The sequence below is a fragment of the Mobula birostris genome, chromosome 5, assembly GCF_030028105.1.
Source record: "Mobula birostris isolate sMobBir1 chromosome 5, sMobBir1.hap1, whole genome shotgun sequence".
In the NCBI taxonomy this organism is placed as follows: domain Eukaryota; kingdom Metazoa; phylum Chordata; class Chondrichthyes; order Myliobatiformes; family Myliobatidae; genus Mobula; species Mobula birostris.
In genome coordinates this window covers 13283093-13306479 of record NC_092374.1, presented here as the reverse complement: position 1 = coordinate 13306479, position 23387 = coordinate 13283093, and the positions used below count along the sequence as shown (strand labels likewise).

Genomic DNA, 23387 nt, shown 5'->3' with positions numbered 1-23387 from the left:
GCTCAAATTAACAATATGAGGACATAAAAGTTGAATTCAGGGATAGGAAAAGATATTAGCATTGCTGGGAATGTGCTTATAGATTCCCAATTCGTTAAAGACCATAAGACTATAAGATATAGGAGCAGAATTAGGCCACTTGGCCCATCAAGTTTGCTCTGCCATTCCATCGTGTCTGATTTATTATCCTTCTCAACCCCATTCTCCTGCCTTCTTGCCCTAACCTTTGAAACCCTGACTAATCAAGAACCTATTAGCTTCTGCTTTAGATATACCCAATGATTTGGCTTCAATAGCCATCCATGGCAATGAATTCCACAGATTCAGCAGCCCCTGGTTAAAGAAATTCTTCTTCATCTCTGTCCTAAACGGACATCCCTCGATTCTGAGGCTGTGTCCTCTAGTAGTAGACTCACCCGCTACAGGAAATGTCCTCTTCATTGGCCTAGAATGGACATGGTGGGTGAATTCTTTGATTATACTGGCTGCATTACTGAGACAGTGAGAAATACAAACCCAGTTCATAGGGGAGGCCGGTTCCTGTGATGTGCTGAGCTGTGTCCACAGCTCCGCAGTTTCTTGCGGTCACGTGCAGGCCAGTTGCCATACCAAGCTGTTATGCATCCAGACAGAATGCTTTCTGTGGTGCATGAATAAAATTGATAAGAGTGGATGGGGATGTGCTGAATTTATTTAGCCTCCTGAGGCAGTGATGAGCTTTCTTGGCTGTGACATCAAGGTATTTGGTCCAGGATAGATGATTGGTGACTTAAGAACTGAGATCCCTCTTTTAGGGCCACTAAACTAAGGATATAATTTTACAGATTAAACTTGAAGCTTGTGGGTTTTGCAGAAAATTAACCACCGATTTTCCTTGCCTTGCCAGTAAAAAGACCAGGCCCAGTCTCGGGATCTGTTGGACCAGCACAGAAAATCACCAAACCAGCAGCCAAGTATAAAGTGCCATTGACAGCAAAATCTGCAGAGGCAGCTAAAAAGCTTTCGGATAAGAAATTACTGATGAAACACAAGCAGGTAAGGGGTGATAATATAATAAAATGTAGATTTATTCTCTGATGTTTTTACCTGGTGATAAGATTGTTGAAGGTTTTGTATTATGATTTTGTTAACTCTCTTCAGCTAGTTTGCAATTTTGATTTGTTACTGAATTTTGCTGATTTAGAAAATATGTATGTGACCATTGAATAACTAGTGTCTTTGTCAGCGAACTCTGTTTTGAGTGTGCTTAATTTGGCAAACGCTTTTGTTGATATGGTTTCATTGTGATGCATTGTTTAGAACTGTTTGACACCTTTGTTTTGTGGGCTTAAGTTTATCTTCAGAACTTTACAATGTCTATTATAGTGGTTACGTCGGCTCCTTTTTTCCTCTAATTTTTTTATTGCTTCTCTGAAATGAGATTGGAGCAATTGTGATGTGAAAATTTTATGGAGGAGCTATGAAGTAAACCCTCTGGAGTATGTAAGAGTATTGCACTGGAACTTGCAATGCATATCACTAAACTTGCATATTAGCAATGCCAGTACTTAATCACTGCTGGTTATCTGATAGCATGCAAATGATAGCACGTTGTAACTACTTTAGTGGTTAAATGGGTTTTACTGTCAAATTTTGGGTTTGATGTTATAAAATATCATTTGACCTCCCTTGCCTGCTGTATTTTTTTTTACAGTACCTAAAGCTCCTAGCAGAAGCACCTCAGGGAATTACCAAAATCAACTGCATATTGCCAGAAGCAGAAACATTTGCTTCTGCTAACTGCAGTGGTATTGGAAGTCAGTGCTAATATCTGTAACTTCATCACTAGGTCAAGTCCTGTGATAATTGCCAAAAGTAAATAGCCAGTAGATAGCAATTGTAACACTCGCTTCGCCTAGCAGCTTAATATAGCCCCCTGCCCGGCCAACTTAAGAAATCTCGTTTGGGTGGATGCTCCCCTGTTACAAATCAGTACCCCAAAATAACAAACAGTACACGATATGTGATTAAACAATTAAGCTTTATAACTCTTACTTTGACTATATGGTTAGTAGAGAAATGAAATATAAAAGAAACAGGGCCCAAATCTTATTAAATTGTCCGTGCACACAAAGTTAGAGCTCACAGTTTCCCCTTTGCTGATCCTCCTTCGATCGTCACTGCCCTTCGGACCCTCGCTCTGAGTCCACCCCGTCCGGCGGACTACCAAATCGCTCCATTCGTGTCTTCTCTCTTTATCTCTCTCTCCCTCTGCTAAAAGCCCGCGAAAGCAACTGCTTCCAGAATCTCAAGACACAGCCACAAATCTCGTATTAGCTACATGCACCCCATTATCTCCAGCAATAATCCAAACATTGCTGCTACAGAGAAACCGTTATCTCAGCAGTGAATATTACAAAGAAGTCATTACATTAGCAGTGAAACCTTACGGCGCTGACAAATCGGAATCTGCTTCTCTTATGATTATATAACAATTATTGTTTCAGACGTTAACAATTATAATTAATTAAACAGCACAGATTTCAAAATCTCAGAGTAAGACATGAATTTGGTGAAAAGGGAAAATCTGTTTCCCTGAAAGAGTACCAATGCTGAAGCTGTAAGTTTAAAAAAAATCATCTTGAAGGATGAAGAGACTTCTTGAATATAGAGGAAATTGCACCTCATTGGACCTCTCTTTAAAAAAAGGATATGAATATATAAATGTAGCTCAGATTAATGTGCATGCCCATGGGCAGAAAGCAAGGAAGTCAATATAGAATGCAATTGCTCTGTGGAAAAACCAGTCATCAACTTTTTGGAATGTTATTTGGCACTGGTTAAAGAGCAAAGTTATTTAATGTATTTTAAAACATTTAATCAGCAGCTATCCCACATTTTTTTCACTGAATTAGGCACAAGAGTATTAAATATTAGCAGATTACTAACATCCAGTTTTAAGAATTTTGAAATCCCTGTAACATTTCACAGTGACAGTCAAGGATGTGTTCATGAGGCTCCTGTAATAAAATTGGAAGTTCTCCTGACCTCTCCCAAGATCAATATACACATATTGTTTGGAATGATTTATTTCATCTAATTTCCTCAAGTGAGGATGTGTAGCATATTGAAAGAAAATTCACAGTGGCAGTAATAAGGCTTTGGGTGAGGAATCGAACAATTGCTTTGCATGTATTTTCGTGGAAGATGATGCAAAGTATTTGAATGACTAGTCCACTTCTGGAGGGCAGGTTAGTCCTCTGTTCCTCCAACCTGCTGGATGTAAGAATTAGATCATTCAGCCCATCTAGTCTCCCCACCATTCTATCGTAACTGACCCTAGATCCCACTTGACCCCATACTCCTATCTTCTCGCCATATCCTTTGATGCCTTGACCGATCAGAACATTGTCAACTTCTGCCTTAAATATATGCATAGACTTGGCCTCCCCTGCAGTCTGTAGCAGAGCATTCCACAGATTTATTACTCTCTGGCTAAAAAATTCCTCCTTACCTCTGTTCTAAAGGGTTGCCCCATTAACTAAGGGGTCCATTAACTATGTAATTAGTCAGTCATTTTAGCCTCATCTGACATTTTTCCTGTTTTTTTTCCCATTCTTTCCACAATTTCATCAATTTCCCCCAGACCCCCCCCCCCCACTGTACTTTTGGGCAGTGGTCCCCAACCACCGGGCGGACCAGTACCAGGCTGCAAAGCATGTGCTACCGGGCCGTGAGGAAAAGATGAGTCAGCTGCACCTTTCCTCATTCCCTGTCACGCACTGTTGAACTTGAACACACGGTTGCCAACTGTCCCATATTTGCCGGGACGTCCCGTATATTGGGCTGAATTGGTTTGTCCCATACGGGACTGCCCTTCTCCCGTATTTCCCCTGCTAAGGTTGAGTGTTTCTATGAAACCTTTCGTGCCAAAATGGCATAAAGCAAAGAAGCAATTACCATTAATTTATATGGGAAAAATTTTTGGGAGTTTCCAGACCCAAAAAATAACCTAACAAATCATACCAAATAACACATAAAACCAAAAATAAATAAAATTAACATATAGTAACAGCAGGAATGATATGATAAATACACAGCCTATATAAAGTAGAAATAATGTATGTACAGTATAATCGAGAAGATGAAGACAAAACCGATTTGTGGGGGGGAAAAATTGGAGCGCGTGCGCACGTCACGCATGCGCACACAGGTGCCTGCGCAAGGCTTCATGGTCATGGTAATCTTTTCCCAGGGTAAATTGTCCTTGGATTTGACTGCTACTTTTGTCCCTTATTTGGGAGTGAGAAAGTTGGCAACCCTAATTTGGGAGTGAGAAAGTTGGCAACCCTAACTGTAAAAGACATGTTGAGGTGAGTTTAACCCTACTTGAACACCCACCCCGGTCGGCCGGTCCCCAAGAATATTGTCAATATTAAACCGGTCCGTGGTGCAAATAAGGTTGGGGACCCCTGCTTTTGGGGATATTTACTTAGGCCAATTCACCCATCAGCTCTTGATGTCTTTGGGATGTGGAAGGGAACCTGTACAGGCACCATGGGAAGCCAATCTGAACATGGGAAGAAGATGCATTTCACCACAAATTACACTTGGGGTCAGAATTGAAATGTTCTCTGTTCCTGTGAGGGAGGATATATGGTATGAGAGAATATAGTGAGAATAAGGAATTGAAGTAACTAATAAAACAATTCTACTTGATGTTGATGAGCTTGAAGGTTGATTAATCCCAAGGGCCAATTGACCCAATGGGCAGAAAGCATAAGTTCTTCATGAAGGAAGGGGTTCATTCAAAATTTCAAAGCTGATATCATTTAATTTTGGCCAAGGTAAAGCTAAGAATATGGAGCCAAGGTGGAAGTATGGAGTTCAATTCAGGTTTTCCGTTATCAAACTGAGAGTTCAAGCTTGTCAGGCCCATAGAGCCTCAGATATGATTAGCCATTTCTGGTTCATGTCTTTATCTGGTGGATCTTCTCAAATCACTTTTGCACTGTGAAGCTTGCAATGGGATGGTAGTCCGTTATATTAAAATAAAATGTGATTTGCTTGGGTTGTCCTTGTTCCGGCACCTTCTCAGCCCACTTTTTGCATTTAGCCAGTTGTAGAGATAGTGATCTAATTTGCAGTTTCACTTTTTATTTAGGCTCAACCTACTCCAATGAAGAAAATGAATGCAGTGGAAGAAAGGAGGAAAATGTTTGAGGTATCTTTGAGTGTAAAACGAATAAAATAGTTGAGTTTCTATGAAAGATGGTAGGAGTCAGAAACTTGCTTTGTTAACTGCAACCACCCTGGTTATTTTGGATACCCCAAACTTTTTCAAGAAAATCTGACTGCTTTCAACTCCTTTGCTTGAATTCGCTTGTTTTCTCAAACTCATGAATATGATTTGGAGAGAGGAAGAAATAGCCCCTTTTATTTTAATAAAATCATGTAAATTTCCATAAGTATATAAATTTTCACAACCAAATTGTTTCAGAGACATTCCTCCCCATCTTTATGCTTGGGAGGGAGAAATAAAGTGAAGCCTTCAAACCTTTCCTCAATTTCTTACTGATGTTTCCCTCTTTCTCTGTCTCTAGCTTGAAGACAAATCTAAACCTGGAAACACTGTTAACCTGTCTTTCTATTTCTTTTCTCAACCTGTGCTGATTCTTTGTCTCAGACTGAAAGTTTTCTTGTCTTTTTCCTAGGAAGCATCTAAAAAGAAAAAACAGGAACAGATTGAACGAGAAAGAAAGCAGCGAGAACAGGTATGTACTCCAGCGTGCCTGAGAATTGGATGTGATTAATGTGCACATAACAGATTTAAATAGATGTTAGTGGTTGATGTGGTGTAGGGGGAAAAAAAAATGACATTCTGTTCGATGTAGAACAACGTGTGAGCGCAGTTTCCTCAAAAAGTGGAGTGAACCATTGTTATTCTGCCCACTGTAACCTCTCCTAACCAACACTAATCCTGGAAGGTACAAAGGCAGCAAATATTCTTTTCTTACTCCCATCTGATTCTGTCAGCACTTCCTGCTACCTTGGGAAAGCAGCCAACGTAATCGAGGACAACCCCCACCCTTCATTACGGTCACTCTCTCTTCTCTCCCTTCCCATCAGGCAGAAGTTACAAAAGCCTGAGAGCACAAACCACCAGATTCAAAGACAACTTCTGTTCCAACATTATCAGACTCTGGCCCAGACTACTTGGTTGCTTAAAAAATGAACTCTTGATCTGCTACTCCTTGTAGCCCTTGCACTTTATCAACACACAACTGCACTTTCTCCGTAACTGCAGCACTATATTCTGCATTCGCTTTTTCTTACTACCTCAGTGTACTTTTGAATGACATGCAAGAAAAATACTTTTCACTGCATCTTGTTGCATGTAACAATAATAAACCAATACTCCCTCATCCTAATGAGTAACATAGATTGAAGAGGAGAATTCTTTACCTCACAATTGCCAAAACCCCAGTGGAAACTACTTCAATTTTTTTCTTGCAACACACATAAAAGTTGCTGGTGAACGCAGCAGGCCAGGCAGCATCTCTAGGAAGAGGTACAGTCGACGTTTTGGCCGAGACCCTTCGTCAGGACTAACTGAAGGAAGAGCTAGTAAAGAGATTTGAGAGAGGGAGGGGGAGATCCAATGAGTCTGAGTCAAAATGTGGTCGAAAAGTTGAAGAGCCGAAGAAATTACAGATGGGGAGCAGTGAGAGATGGTTTCACTGAACTCCTATCGAAGAGAAGATTTAAACTTCTTCAGTGTAGGCATCACCGGAAGAGGCTTCGCAGTAGTAAATTTAAAAACGCAAACACGAGGAATTCTGCAGATGCTGGAAATTCTTCAGTGAAACCATCTCTCACTGCTCCCCATCTGTAATTTCTTCAGCTCTTCAACTTTTCGACCACATTTTGACTCAGACTCATTGGATCTCCCCCTCCCCCTCCCACTTTCAAATCTCTTACTAGCTGTTCCTTCAGTTAGTCCTGACGAAGGGTCTCGGCCCGATACGTCGACTGTACCCCTTCCTAGAGATGCTGCCTGGCCTGCTGCGCTTACTAGCAACTTTGATGCGTGTTGCTTGAATTTCCAGCATCTGCAGAATTCCTCGTGTTTGCGGTTCAATTTTTTCTTGCTGCTTCTTCGGGAACAGTTAATCTTGAGAAATATGTGGGAGAATAATGAAGTCATACCCCTTCCCGTTCCTTCTGTCACAATAGATCAAAGGCACACATTGTTGTTATCAGTTTTCATCGTAACCAGGAAGTTATGCAGCAAATCATAACAGGAGGGAGGAAAATGACCAGAGGGAGGTGATGAGCAAATGAGAAGAATAGAGGGAGTGAGCGGGGAACCAGAATAGGAATGAAAAGAGTTAGGGCTAGAGAAATGATCAGAAATTAGAGAAATCTATGCAGCAGCTATAATTGCAATAATAGAATTGTTTCAGTAACTCCATCAAAGCATGGATGCCATGAATTTAAAAGGGATAAACAAACTTTCCTAAAAATAACAGGAAAGCAGCTTTTACCCTATTTAATTATTCCTTAGTAATTCTGGACATTGCCAGGTCCGGAAGGCTTGAATTGTGTGGAGAGCCTAGGCCTATTTTCCCTGGAGCGAAAGAAGGGGAGGGGTAACCTTTATAAAGGTTTATTAAATTCATGAGAGCCATTTCTAAGGTGGATGTCACAGTCTTCCCAGGGAAGTCTAAAACTAAAGGGCACAAGTTTATAGTGGAAGGGGAAAGATTTAAAGGAACCTGAGTGGTTTGTCTTTCACGCAGACTGGTGGGTACATGGAACAAGCTGCCAGAAGAAGTGGTAGTGGTGGTTACAGTTAATATTTTGAAGAAAGGAGTGGAGTTGTGGGTAGATGGTGTGGGAGGGGTTTTGGTATAATGGCCTTTATAGGTTGCGGCACTGAATGTTGGAGTGGGGGTTGTGGTGTAGTTCATGTTTATTGTCATTCTACTCTTCACATGTATACAGCTAAACAAAACAACGTATCTCTGCGACCAAGGTGTGGAACACAATATATACAATATATCACATATGGCACATAAAATAAGGCTGGCACATTGTTCAAAGTAAATTTATTATCAAAGTACATATGTCACCATGTACAACCCTGAGTTTCATTTTCTTGCAGATATGCTCACTAAATTCATCATCATATAGTAGCCATAATAGAATCAATGAAAGACCACACAAACTGGGGCATTCAACCAATGTGCAAAAGACAACAAACTGTGCAAATACAAAAAGAGAAATGATAATAAATAAGCAATAAATATCGTGACCATAAGATGAAGGGTCATTGAAAGTGAGTCCATAGGTTGTGGCAACATTTCGTTGACGGGACTAGTGAAGTTATCCCCTTTTGTTCAAGAGCCTGATGGCTGAGGGGTAAGAACTGTTCCTGAGCCTGGTGGTGTGAGTCCTGAGACTCCTGTACCACCTTCTTGATGGCAGCAGTGAGAGGAAAGCACGACCTGAGTTGTGGGATCCCTGATGATGGGATGCTGCTTTCCTGCGACCGTGCTCCGTGTAGTTGTGTTCAATGGTGGGGCGGGCTTTACCCAAAATGGACTGGGTCATATCCACTACTATTTGTAGGACTTTCTGTTCAAGGGCAGAGTTGTTTCCATACCAAGCTCTAACGCAACCTGTCAGTATATTTTCCACCACACATTTTTTAGAAGTTTGTCAGAGTTTCAGATGTCATGCCGAATCTTCATTAACCTTGAAGGAAATAGAGGCACTGCTAGGCTTTCTTTATAAATGCATTTGGTGCTGGACCCAGGACAGGTCCTCTGAAACTATAACACAGAGGAATGATTATTTCCACAGTGACGGCAAACTCAAATCTGCAGATGCTGGAAATCCAAAGCAACACACATAAAATACTGGAGGAACTCAGCAGGTCAGGCAGCCTCTGTGGAAAAGAGTAAACAGTTGATGTTTTGGACAGAGGCCCTTCTTCAGGACTGAGAGTGAAGGGGGAAGGTACCTGAATTAAAAGTTGGGGAGAGGGGGGAAAAGGCTAACTGGAAGGTGATGGGTGAGGCTATGTGTGGGAAAGGTCAAGAGCTGGATAAGAAATAATCTGATAGGAGAGGAGAGTGGACAATAGGAGAAAGGGAAGGAAGGGACCGGGGGGGGGGAAGTATTAGACAGGTGAGGAAAAAGTAAAAGGTCAGAGTGGGGAATAGAGTCAGCTGAATCTTATTGACCAGAAGGAGAAATCAATACTCATACCATCAGGTTGGAGAGTACCCAGACAGAATAAAAGGTGTTGCTCCTCCACCCTGAGGGTGGCCTCCTCTTGGCACAAGAGGAGGCCATGGATTGACACATTGGAATGGGAATCGGAATTAAACTGTTTGGCCGCTGGGAAGTCTCGCTTGTGGCAGATTGTGCAGTGGTGCTCGACGAAACAGTCCCCCAGTTTACGACAGGTCTCACCAATGTAGAGGAGGCCTCATCGGGAGCACCAGATAAAATAGACGACCTCAGTTTTTTCACAGGTAAGTTTTGCCTCAACTGGAAGAGCTATTTGGGGCCCTGAATGGAGGTGTGGGAAGAGGTGTATGGGCAGGGGTAGTACTTAAGCCCCTTGCAGGTTGAATGGCAGTGGTGGTATTTTGTGAGGTTGTTGATGAAATCTATCATCTGCTTACTGAGAAGTGACAGAATCATATTAATAGATTTTTAAAATGTGGTAGATGTACAAGTTCATATAAAGTGCATATATGATGCATGGTTAAATATACAACAGTATGATGCAAGCAACGCACACAAAATGCTGGTGGAACTCAGCATGCCAGGCAGTATCTGTGGAAAAGAGTACAGTTGACATTTCGAGACGAACCCTTTGGCAGCACCTACAGATTTTTCTCTTGTTTGTAACAGTATAATGCGACTGGCACTGTCCTGAGTAATGTTTACTGTGTGTTCAGAGGTCTCATGATCTGTGAGAAGCTGTTACCTAGCCTAACAGTCCTTGTTCTTGTACTTCAATGCCTTCTGCCTTTTGGTGGGAGTCAGAGATTGTGGGACAGATGGGAGGGGTACTTGACAATGCAAATGTACGGCATACTGATGGGGAGAAGTTTAGAAAGGTATGGACCAAATGCTGATAAATAGAACTTGCTTGGGTGGGGTACCTTGGTCAGCAGGGACCATTTGGGTCTGAAGGGCCCGTTTCTGTGCTGTTATAACTCTAATGACTCTGTGAATTCATTTAGATAGGTACATGGACAGGAGAGGTTTAGAAAGATATGGGCTAAATGCAGACAAATGGGACTGTTTCAGAAAGATACCTTGGATGACATGGTGAATTGGGCCAAATGGCCTGTTTCTATGCTATGTTACTCTGATTCTGAAGTTAAGTGTACATAAGTGAATATTTATCTGTTCAAGATTGTCCTTTTTGGCTTTCAGAGGTCAGTTTTCACTGGTGCTATCTTACTAACCAGTTTTTCAGTCTCTGAGAGTGTGTTAATTCCAAACTCCTCTCCCTCTTCCCCCCCCCATTGCTTTCTAAATAGAAATACCTGATCGTGCCTAAAACTTTTAACTGTCCAATAAAGAGAATGACAAAAATACTTTAAAATGACAGAGTGCCACACTAAATGTGTACTTAGAGAAGAATCTGGCATGGCTATAAAAAGAGCCAGTTTTAAAATCAGAGTAATTCAATATATATGATGAAAAATATTTTTGTCTTTTTCAGGTGAATTTGTTGAAAGCTGAGCAGATGAGAAGGATGGAGAAAGACAGGGTACATTCTTGTTCTTGTCCATATTTTTGTTCTTGTTTTTGCTTGACCTACGTTTGAAAGTAATGGCTGAGTGCAGTCCAGTTTTATTGTAGCATGGTTTTTGAGCTGCACAGTACAAATGCTGTTCTGCTTCAGGTAGCATGGCATCCATAAATTTTGGAACACCAGAGGTGGTTTGTTGGGTATACTATAATCTATGCAGCCAGCTGCCTTAAAATAGCTATCCATTTCACCTATTCTCCTGCATTTTGTTCAAATTCGTGACGTGTTTAAAGAAATCTAGAGGTTCTATATCCACCACAATTTCTGGTTGGGTATTCCATAAACAAGCAATTTTCCCAATAGTTCCCTTTGCTTTGTTTCCCTCCAGTATTCCATCACTACTTAATAATTGCCATTCTGTTTAATTATCACTGTTGTGGTACTTGAGTACAAAGCCTCTTGAAGGGAAGCAGATATTTGAGTTCTCAAGTTGTTTTGCAAAATCTAATTTTCAAGATTTGATTTTAATTTTGGCCAGGTAGAGATGTGTCTCTACCTAAGGAGGTATAAGGCACTCCTTCTCTCTACTAGCCTGCAGGTCACCCTTGAGCAAGGTACAGCACCTGCTTAGCACCCCGCCCCCCCCCCCCCCCCCCGATCATGGATATATGAAGCCATAGGCACAGCTGGTGGATGGTTGCATGAGCAGCTGGTTGCATATCACAAGTCTTGGTTATGCGACCACTGACACCAGGCAGACAGTCTCTGAAGAGTATTGATTATGGCTGGGGTCGCCCATCTTGTAAAGATACTGCTCAGAAGAAAGCAAGGGCAAACTACTTTTGTAGAAAAATTTGCCAAGAACAATCATGGTCATGGATAGACCATGATCACTTATGTCATATGACACCACACATGATGAACAAACAAATTTTCAGATAGCAACAAGCTGAGGTCTAGAAATTGTTCAAACAAGCAAATACATCTGTTCATCAAACAGTATAAAGGCTAAGTGGTCCAGGTGACTAGGGATCAAAGATCGGCAACAAAAACTGTAAATAATAATGTGATGCCTCCAAAGTAGATGCAGTTTAATCACAGATTAGATAAATTTGCATGAAAGCAATGAAATATTCTCCAAGTGACATAGGAAGTTCAGTTTGAAATAAAAAAGCAACCTAAAATCCTGTGAAATACAATGTATGCAAATGAACTGACAATAAAAGTACGAGTATGGAAAGGAACAGCAGAGAATGTGAAAGTAGCTGCAGCATGGTAGTGATGTGATTAGCGTAACGCTATTACAGTGCCAGGGACCCAGGCTCAATTCTGCATCTATCTGTATAGAGTTTGCATGTGCTCCCGTGATCACATGGGTTTCCTCCTGGTGCTCCTGTTTCCTCCCACATTCCATTGATGTACAAGTTAGTAAATTGTAGCCATGCTGTGTTGGCACTGTGAGCATGACAACACTTGTGGGCTGCCTGTGCACATCCTCTGACTGTGTTGGTCATTGATGCAAACGATGCATTTCAGCATATGTACATATGACAAATAAATCATAATCTTTTTTTAAAAAACATAAACTAAACTAATAATTTTCCACTGTTCCATGCATGAGAATGTTCAGTCTAAGTCAGATGGTAGAAAGCAATATTGTTCTCCTTGGAACAAAGAAGGCTGAGAGAAGATTTGTTGGAGGTGGATGAGATTGCAATGAGTTCACATATAGATAATTACATCTGCAACTCTAGAATTTGGGTGGCACAGGTCTAACACTATAATTGTAGTCACTTGCACTTTATGATTTTCAAAAACATAGATGGAAAGAATCAACAGAGCCAGGGAACAAGGATGGCGACATGTACTTGGTGTAAGCGGTTCTTGGGGAAGTGGTGAACATAAGGTATGTTTGCATGTTATATTTTAGTAGTCTCTTCCCCACCTCCACCCCCCACTTTCACATTCTTTCAATCAGATGCAATTAACTTAAGCCCTTTTTGATTGGTATGGGTGACTTTCCAGTTATTTTTGCTTGTAATTTAACCTTTTGTAAATTGTGATTTGTTTTAATGTATTCTTACTCAACAGTTGAAATAAGTAATTGACTTTACTATTTACCACCTTACGACAGGTGGCTTGATCACATCTCTTAAATTTTGATTAATGTGAAAATGTTAATTTGGTGGTATAATTTGTCAACAGTAGGGCTACTCTAAAACGATGGCCTTCAGCTTCCACTAGAGAAGGAAGGTTATAGGCTGAAGTGTAAGGCCTATTCCTTCAGTGATAAATTCTAATTCCTGACTTTGTTGTCCTACTTATTACTTTGTATTTTTCAGAAAGGAATCCAGTTGTTCTTGATAAAATGGTTCAATCCATTTTTTCTAGTGTTCACTTCTCAAATTAAGCACTTTGTGTCTAATTTGTGTCTTTAATATTTTAAAGAGTATTAAAGTTGAAAATTACTTGCAACTTTAGCACTGCACGATTTGGGACATTTGTGTTGAATTATTTCATCATACATTTCAGTTTTGTCATTAAGAGATCAATATTGCTGTGATACCTCTTACGTTTACAAAATCCTTAGTGAAAAATGAAGTGAATCTCTATGTTCAACACACACAAAAATCTGGAGGAGTTCTACAAGTCAGAAAGCATTGATGGAGGGGGGTAGAGTCAACATTTCAGGCTGAGACCCTTGATCAAGTCTTGGCCTGAAGCATTGACTGTAATTGACTTTATTTCGTACATCATTCACATACATAAGGAGTAAAAATCTTTACGTTACATCTCCATCTAAGTGTGCAATCATAGTAATTTATAATGATTTATAATAAATAAAACAGTCAATGAGTACACTCAAGTCAGTGTGAGTTCATCTGTCTGATGGCCTGGTGGAAGAAGCTGTCCTGGAGCCTGTTGGTCCTGAATTTATGCTGCGGTACCACTTTCTGGATGTTAGTAGCTGGAATAAATTGTGGTAGGGATGGCTTGGGTCCTCAATGATCCTACAGTCCCTTTTTACACACCTGTCTTTGTAAATGTCTTGAATCATGGGAAGTTCACTATAGATGCGCTGGGCTGTCTGCACCACTCTCTGCAGGGTCCTGCGATTGAGGGAAGTACAGTTCCCATACCAGGCAGTGATGCAGCCAGTCAGGATGCTCTCAATTGTGCCCCTGTAGAAAGTTCTTAGGATTTGGGGGCCCATACCAAACTTTTCAACCATCTGAGGTGAAAGAGGCGCTGTTGTGCCTTTTTCATGACACAGCTGGTCTGCACGGACCACGTGAGGTCCTCGGTGATGTGGATGCAAGGAACTTGAAGCTGTTTACCCTCTCAACCCCAGATCCATTTATGTCAACAGGGGTCAGCCCATCTCCATTTCTTCTGTAATCCACAACCAGCTCCTTTGTTTTTGTGACATTGAGGGAGAGGTTATTTCCTTGATACCACTGTGTCAGGGGGATGACTTCTTCCCTGTAGGCGACCTCGTTATTGTTTGAGATGAGGCCAATCAATGTAGTGTTGTTGGCAAATTTAATTAGCAGATTGGAGCTGTGGATGGCGATACAGTCATGGGTATACGGGGAGTAAAGGAGGGACTCAGTATGCAGCCCTGAGGGGCTCCTGTATTAAGAGTCAGAGGGCTGGAGGTAAGGGAGCCCACTCTTACAATCGGCTGGCGATCTGACAGGAGGTCCAGGATCCAGCTGCACAAGGCAGGGTGAAGGCCGAGGTGTCTGAGCTTCTTGTCGAGCCTGGATGGAGCTATGGATGAATGCAGAACTGTAGTCCAGAACAGCATTCTCACGTAAGCATCCTTCTTCTCCAGATGTGTAAGGACGATATGTAGAGCAGTGGCTATTACGTCATCTGTTGATTGGTTGTGTTGGTAGGGGGCCCAGTTTGGGTGGTAGCAAGCTTCAGATGTAATCGTTGACTAGCCTCTCAAAGCATTTGCTTATTTTTGAGGTGAGTGCGACAGGAGGCCAGTCGTTCAGGCATGTTACATTGGTCTTTTTTGGTACAGGGACAATGGTGGATAATTTGAAGCAGGAGGGTACTGGGAGAGGGAGAGATTAAAAATGTCTATAAAAATACCTTCTAGTTGTGCTGCACACATCCTGACTACTCGCCCTGGATTGCAGCCCGGTCCTGTAGCCTTGCGATTGTCCACTCATTGGAAACATCTGCGTACATCAGCCTCAGAGATGACCAGATTGTAGCAGGGTCTTTCCTCGGAAGCTCAGAGTTAGCGACATCGAATCTAGCATAAAAGCGATTGAGCTCATCTGGGAGAGAGGCCACTGTGTTGGCATCATAACGTTTGGCTTTGAAGTCTGCAATGGTATGCAGCCCTCACCACAAGCCACGTGTGCTATTCGTTGTGGATCTTGACTCATTCTTCTCCCTATGTTGTTGTTTCGCAGCCTTGATAGCTTTGCGCAGATCATAGCTGCTTTTGAGTTCTAGTTGATCTCCAGCGATGCAAGCTCGATATTGCGCTGTAAGTGCTGCTTACACGGAAATATTGATCCAGGGTTTCTGGTTCGGGAAAACCCTGACCAACCTCCCAGGGACAACATCGTCGATGCACTTCCAGATGAAGCACATGACTCTATCAGTGAACTATGAGACATCCTCATCATGGAAGACATTCCAGTCAATGTCATCGAAGCAGTCCTGCCGATTGGTCAGACCAACAGTGGATGGTTTTAACTATGGCCGCCTCTTGTTTCAGCTTCTGTCTGTATGTCGACAGAAGCAGGATTGAAGAGTGATCTGATTTTTCCAAAAGCTGGGTGAAGGAGAGCTTTGAAAGCGTTGCGGAAGGGAGTGTAGCAGTGGACAAGTGTTTTACCTCCACGAGTGCTCACCTGGATGTGCTGACGAAACTTTGGAGAGACTTTTGTCAGCGACGATCCATTAAAGTCACCGGCGATGATGAAGGCAGCCTCTGGGTGTGCAGTCTCCAGCATGTTGATGGTCTCATACAGTTCCTTGAGAGCCAGGTCATATCAGCCTGCAGTGGAATGTACATCGCAGTGATGATAACAGCTGTGGACTCCCTCGGCAGCCAGTAGGGTCTGCACAGCAGCACCAGATATTCCAGGTCTGGGGAACAATACCCCTCCTCCATTACCTTTCCCGGTGAGGTTTTTCGACCTGTCTGCCCATAGAATCTCGTGTTTATGACTCTCTATATTGCCTTCTTAGTAGGAAGGTGCTCTTGAGCATAGTAATCAAGATGATTTTCACAACTGCAGGGAAAGATTTTGGAAGCGAAAGGCCTGTGGAAACCACTTCATCTCGCTGATGGGAGGTATAATTGAGAAACTAAAGAGAAGAGTATTCAGCACACTAATCATCAAGTTCTCTGGTACTTCAACATTGCTAAATCAAATCCAGGCAATGCCACTCACTATTCTATCATGAAATAATGGAAGTTATTAACTTAATCAACAGTAAAATTGACCCAAGTTCCTCCAGCAGATTGTTTTTTGCTCCAGCACCTCAGTCTCTAGTGACTTTTTCCTGACTTGACTCTCTTCCATTCTTTCACTTTTGCTTGGTCAAGTCAATTTTATTGTCATATGCACAAGTACGATGAGGCATAGATAAAGTGAAAAACTTCTTTGTGGCAGCATTGCTGGTAGAATTAGGGTTGTGCAGGTTGGTTCCATGACCTGATAGTTGAAAGCTGTCAGGTTCTTGAATGATTGCCTTCTCCATCAGTTTGAAGTTCCAGCATGAAAGTTAAGAGGGTGGGTGGTGGACAACTAATACTTGAGGGAATTATTCTTTAACCAGGCATAATTAAAGAGTTATTATAATTAACAAGAAAAAATCTGCACCATGCTGGCAATCTGAGCAACACACACAAAATGCTGGAGGAACTCAGCTGGTCAGGCAGCATCTGTGGAAAAAAGTACAGTCGATGAATGCTGCATGGCCTGCTGAGTTCCTCCAGCATTTTGTGTGTGTTGTGCTATTATAACTTGATTTTTAGCCATAGCAGCTTGCACAGAGCTATACCATAAATAGAATCTCTTTTTAGAAAAAATATGATGAGTTGTGAACTGAAATATTTCCTCGGTATTATAGTCAATTGAGCATGAAGCTTCTTTCTGAAAGGACTTTAAAACCAATGAACTCTTTCATCACAGAGTTAGTAACAATAAGGATTTTTCCTCCTTGTGTATCTATCCAGTTTGTTTGTGATTGGAAGATTTTTTGCTCACCATTGAATTAACAAATGCTTTGTTCACAGGTTCCCTTCTCTGGTGGTGGGGGTGGAGGGTCAGGAGGTATCCTGCCAGCAGCTCATAAGGGGCAACACTATGAACATTATCATGCTATCCTGGACCAAATGCAGCAACAAAAGGAAAACATTAAAGGGTTTGAGGAGAAACGTGTAAAATGGAATATAGAAACACCACCTCAGGAACATATTTACAGGTACTTTCGATGTACTTTAATGAGTATCCACAGATAGAAATCTGATACCTGAATGCTCTTCTGGGTGAGAGTGAAAATTACCTTTACTTTTAGCAAATCAGAAAATAATTTTTCATGATTTTTGTATGTATGAAATCCTCCCAAATGCATTGCTTTCTATTGGAATTTTTAAACTACATCCCAAAATCAGCTCAAAGTTTGCCCACTGATTGCACAGCTTTAAAAGTAGTGTGTTACAAAGGTAAATGGAGCAGTTATGTCAGACACATCAAGAGGTCTTTCAAACAACTCAAAAAAAGTCAATTTCTAGTATCAATTGGAGGATAATGTTGGCCAAGATGATAAAATTACTGCTTCTTTTCCCACGGTGTAGTAAGATCTTCATTCAACTGAAAGTGCAATTACTATACAAGCAGTTAGGACTTCAGTCTCTAAGGGGCCACCTGATGAATGGCAACTGCAGCAGCTCAGCATCTTGTCATTAGTGTATTAAAGATCTTGAATGCAGTTCAATCTCCTAACACTGCAAGTTGCACTTTGCTGATGTATTCTACACATCTTGTAGAATTTTGATGTTGATTTATTTGCATCTTGTCAACAAACAAAGTAATCTTGATGTTTTTGTACTTAATATGTAAAGAACTCCCCAATAAATTAGCTGGTGGAAGGAAGTTACTTAATTGTTTGAGGCCTTTTAGTGTAGTGTGCCCACGCCACAGCTTGTCCATGTGACTGTCTGATAGAATTCCACACCCAGGCTATTCTCTGTAACTTGAGATTTTTGATGATATGATCAAAATTGTTGATGACGGCAGGGCAGTAGACTTCATTGCAATGGATTTCGGAAGGGCTTTTGTTAAGATTCCACATGGTAGGCTGCTCTAGAAGATTAGATTACATCAAATCCAGAGAGGATTAGCTAACTGGATTCACAAATGTCATAATGATAGATAACAGGGTGATAGCGGAAGGTTGTTTCTTAGATTGGAGGTTTGTGACTAGTTGTGTGTCTCAGAAGTTTATACTCAGCCCATTGTTGCTTGTCATCTATATCAGCATGTACAAGGATTTGAATCAGAGTGTACAAAGCATAGTTACTAAGTTTGCAAATGACACTAAAATAGATGGTACAGTTGTCAGTGAAGAAGATCATTAAAAGTTACATGGGATATTGATCAGCTGAATAAGTGGCTGAGGAATAGCAAATTGGTTACATTTGAAGAAGCATGAGGTTGTTGTATTATGCCAAGTCAAGTCCAGGTAGGGCATTCATAATGAACAGCAGGGCCCTGGGGTATGTTGTAGAACAGAGGGACTTTGGAGTTCCAGTACATGGTTCCCTGAAGGTGGAGTTACAGGTAGATAAGGTCACAAAGAAAGCTTTTGCACGTTGGCTTTCATAAGTCAGGGCACTCAGTGTAAAGTTGGGAGGATATACAGAATGCTGATGAAGTGGCACTTGAGGTATTGTGTTCAGTTTTGGTCATTCTGCCACAGGAAAGATGTCGTCATGCAAAGGGTTATAAAAACAATTTTTTTTTTATATTGCTTGCCGTACCTGCATGGTAACTTACGATGACAACACCTGCATCTTTCAATCTCTGTATTTTTCTTTCCCCTTACCAAAGTGGAAGACCTCACATTTTTCCACATTGATCCTGCTCTGTCCTTGCCCATAAATCTGAACAGTTTATGTCCCTCTAAAGCAACTGTCTATCCTCAGCCGAGTAGCCCAGTAGTTAGTACAATATTTTGCAGTACCAGCTGTAAGACCAGGGTTCCTGCTGCTGTCAGTAAGGAGTCTCTACGTTCTCCTGTGATCGTGTGGGCTTCCTCCAGGCACTCCAGTCTCCTCCCATATTCCAAAGATGTATGGTTAGGGATAATAAAACGTGGCATGTTATGTTGGTGCCAGAAGCATGACAATACTTAAGGGTTGCCCAGCACAATCCTAGCTGATTTGGTTTGGCACAACGATGTATTTTACTGTGTGTTTCAATGTATAGGTTACGAATGATTTCCTGTTCTCAGGAGGCCAGTTTTGCTCACTTTTACAGAAGAATGTCAGCAGCTGCAGGTGCTGGAATTCAGAATGGGCCAGGATTTCTCCACCAGCTGCCTGATGCAGAAGCAGTCAGAAGAGAAGTAAAGAGGCTTGAAAATGTGGCCAAGCAAGCAAATGCCTACAGGTATATTGGTGTCCTGATAACAGGGTTTGACCTATTTATACATGCTGTCTGATTTGCTGAGTTCCTCCAGCATTTTGTGTGTGCTGCTGAAGATTTCCAGCATCTGCAGAATCTCTTGTCTCTTTGGTGACAGGTCGTGCTCTTTTAGCAATCCAACTTGAAAACCCATTTAACACAATTTCTGTAGGGACACAGCTGACACACTTTCCCTTTTTGTATCATGTAGTATGCATCATTATTTTGGGTTATCAATCCTTTCAATTTCTATCTGGTAGCTAATATAGCCTTTCTGTTCACATCTCCTTAAAGGGAAGGATTTTAGAGGGTAGGAGAATAACACTTTGATAACTTCTATGGCCTATAACTGCTATGCTTCCTTAATTGAGTGCACATTACTACATCTACCTTCCTACTATCCTCCAATGTTCAAAATTTCTAACTAAATTTAGTACTGGAATATATATCTCTTCTTCTCCGGTTGTCCATTGAAATCCGATGACAGCGTCCACTCCTTTAACGGTGAGATCTTTGATGACTATATAGTCCTGTCCTGGACCCACAAGCTCCATTGCAGGTGGGACATGTATATGTGGTAGTGGTGGCAACCGTGGCTGCATTTATGTCACCATATACAACCCTGAAAATTTTTTTTTGGAGAGCATTCACAGTAGAATAAAGAAATACGATGGAATCAATGAAGAACTACACACAGACTGACTAACAACCAATGTGCAATAGATAGACTGTGCAAATACAAAAACCCCACTAATTAATAAATAATATCATGGATGTGAGTTGTAGAGTCTTTGAAAATGAGTCCATAGGCACTCACTTCTCTCACCCGTGAAGTCACATTTACAAACGTGTATTTGTGGAGCTCCATAGATCTAGTTGTTCTCTATGCCTGACAGTAATAGCTGTCTTGGTGGTAATTAGACCTTAGCTTCTGAGGTACTGTGTCCAGATTGCCTAAATACTCAGTGTGTAAAGTTCTTTAAACGTATTTATCAAGCTATAGACAGGTACAGCATGGGAGCAATCTCTTGGACATATCTATTTAACATCACCCAGCCTCTTGTACTAATTCTACTTTAATCCATTTGTTTTTTCTTCCCACATTCCCATCAACATCTCCAGATATTACTCCAAGATGCACAATTGGAATCAGGTTTAATCACTGAATTCTGTAATGTGAAACGTGGTGTTTTGTGGCAGCAGTAGAGTCCAATGACATAAAATTACTATAAATTACAAAATACAGCAAAGAAGGGAATAATGACTGTTCAAAAATCTGATCATTGAATGTGGGTCTTCAGGCTCCTGTACCTCCTCCCTGATGTAGTAATGAGAAGGGGGCATGTCTTGGAAAGTAAAGCTCCTTAATATTGGAAGCCGCCGCATTGAGGCCGCTTCTTGAAGGTGTCTTTGGTGGGGAAGGTTGTGTCCATGATGGAGCTGGCTGGGTCTATGACCTTTTGTACCCTCTTGTGATCCTGTACATTAGAGCCTAAATGCGAGGCTGTGATATACTAAGTCAGAATGCTCTCCACTGAACACCGTAGAAATTGGCAATAGTCTTTAGCATTATCAAGTGTCCCCAAACTTCTTACAAAGTAGAGCTGCTTCATGGACGCGACACACTGATGCAATGAAGAAGGCACGTAGGGGCTCTATTTCATTTGGAATTTGAGGATATTTTTTATGTCACCAAAGACTTACAGGTATCTGTGTCAGCTTGTACTATGGGGAACATTCCAACTGGTCACATTGATCAGTTAATGTCCCAAATTATACAAACAACTGAGGAGTGAGATATTTTATGTCTAAAAGTGCTAATGGTACTCACTGACAGGTTTCTTTAATAAAGCTGTATTAATCGAAACCTACACATTTATTTGTCCAGGCAACGAGGGTTCGCAGCAGCAGAAAGGGCAAAACAAGTGGAAGAATTTTGGCAGCGAAAGCGGGAAGCTCTGCAGAATAAAGCACGTGGTGAAGGACACTTGGTATGAAATTTTTGGTTTCAGCCTTTTTTCACCCAGCTGTGGAAGAGAGACAGAATGGGTTAATCGTACACAGCCAGTGCATGCCAATTCTTTCATACTCTTTGTATCCATTCTTGTAATTCCTCAGTCAAGAAAGCAAGCAGTTCAATGTGATGTTACAGTATTGTCTGATGTGTTTGATCGTCCACCCAGCTACTTCAGATCAGTTTATAAACACCATTGGTACTTGTTATAACAAAGATTTGTACAAGATGAGAGGGAAATTAATGGAATGATATTCTGAAAGGAGTGTGAAAAGGACAATTTGATCATTAGCTTGTCTAAGTGCCGTTGATTTTGTGAAGTAAGGGTGTATGAGGTTCACTGAATTGAAAAACCCCATTGCAGTGCCAGTTGAGGTTTACAGTATGCAGAATATCCTTTGGATTTGAGTGTGATATATGTGCTTGGTCAAAGCTCATCTTAGTATCTTTTGATCATGTATACATTTGAAATGTATTAATTTTCATGGTGAATTGTTGCATGTGACTACATGCAACCCTCCTGAGCCTGAGTGTCCGAATTACGACCATGTAGTCCAGAAGGAATCACGTCGGCTTCAGATGAATATTGTATATGTTGCTGATGGTTGAGAAACTTCACAGAATCATAGCAGACTAGAACATGCACAATAAGGAGCAGGTTTTGACTTAGCATATTTCCATTTGCTGAAACCTTGTAAAACTCGTGTGTCAACACTGCTTTTCCATCTTGATATTTTTCAGTGTTGAAAAATGTTTCTGAAAAGTGTTGAAATGATGTGTAATTTTATCTTGGCTTTCGCATAAACTTTAGAATGAAGGAGTTTGTTGTTTATGGGAATGGCCAATGTGCTTTCAGAACAGCAAGTACCAAATATAGAATGCAACACTGGATTTTGAATTCCAACCAATGACACAAGGGGTGACAATGATGGGGTGAGGGGATGGTTGATGATCCTGTGCCTTCTATTTTAACTTTTAAAAAGATTGGATTAAAGAATTAACAAATACTTTGACTCTTGCAAGACAATTTGGGATTGTTATACAATTTTGGAGGGTTGAGTTTGGGCTGTTATGCCCCTTTCAAGGACTTGCATCCACACTTGCTGATAATTCCAGTTTTGGAAAGAAGCATCAGACAGGAATTTTCGATTACCTTCAGTTACAACATTTTTGGTAAATCAAGATTCACTTTGTCTATCATTTGGATGTTCGTGTTAGATCTTTGAGATGGGCATGCTCTTAGATTCATTTATTTATCATGTAAATCGAAGCATATAGTGTGAAATATGTGGTTTGCATTAACAACCAATGCAAGCTAAGTGTGTTGAGAGCAGCCTGCAAGTGTTGTCACACACTCTGACGGAACATGCCCACAATGTTCAAGACGAGCAACAGCAGCAAAACAAGCCCCTTTTCTCACTCCCACAGACCCACCCACTCACACTCAGTCTTGCAACCCCAGAACAGGCCACCGTAAGTCTTCCTTTTATGAAATGATGAAAATAATACAGGTTGAATACTGAAAAATAGAAAAACACTGATTGAAGCGAAGAATTAGGATTTTCGTTTCATATTGATAAAAGTTAATTTGTCAGTGTCAGAGTGAACATATGCTGCTTAACGGTATGCTGATCATGAAATGAGCAAAGATCTATCCTGACACATTGAAAATTGAAGGTAATTGTGTATACTCAGCAGGCTGGTTGCAGAAACTTAAGAAAAGGCATGGCATTAAATTTTTAAAGATTTGTGGTGATAAACCATCTGCAGCAGAGAAATTCATTGAGTTTGCCAAAATTGTCACTGATAAAATCTAACACACTGAACAGCTTCATTAGTATGTATAGTGGCCTGCAAAAGTTTGGGCACCCCTGGTCAAAATTTCTATTACCGTGAATAGCTAAGTGAGTAAAAGATGAACTGATTTCCAAAAGGCATAAAG

The 23387-nt window shown here is 41.0% G+C and overlaps 1 protein-coding gene across 5 annotated transcripts in view; it reads left to right on the top strand.

The window, feature by feature from the left end:
• The window catches only part of nek1 (NIMA-related kinase 1), a 148880-nt gene that overhangs the window by 27475 nt on the left and 98018 nt on the right, over positions 1-23387 (top strand). For all 5 annotated transcript variants that reach the window (XM_072257636.1, XM_072257633.1, XM_072257634.1 and 2 more), the window contains 8 exons: positions 887-1035; positions 5144-5203; positions 5694-5753; positions 10733-10780; positions 12585-12668; positions 17040-17227; positions 19285-19416; positions 21320-21422. In XM_072257636.1, coding sequence (XP_072113737.1) covers positions 887-1035; positions 5144-5203; positions 5694-5753; positions 10733-10780; positions 12585-12668; positions 17040-17227; positions 19285-19416; positions 21320-21422 — 824 coding nt within the window. The remainder of the gene's footprint in view (positions 1-886; positions 1036-5143; positions 5204-5693; positions 5754-10732; positions 10781-12584; positions 12669-17039; positions 17228-19284; positions 19417-21319; positions 21423-23387) is intronic.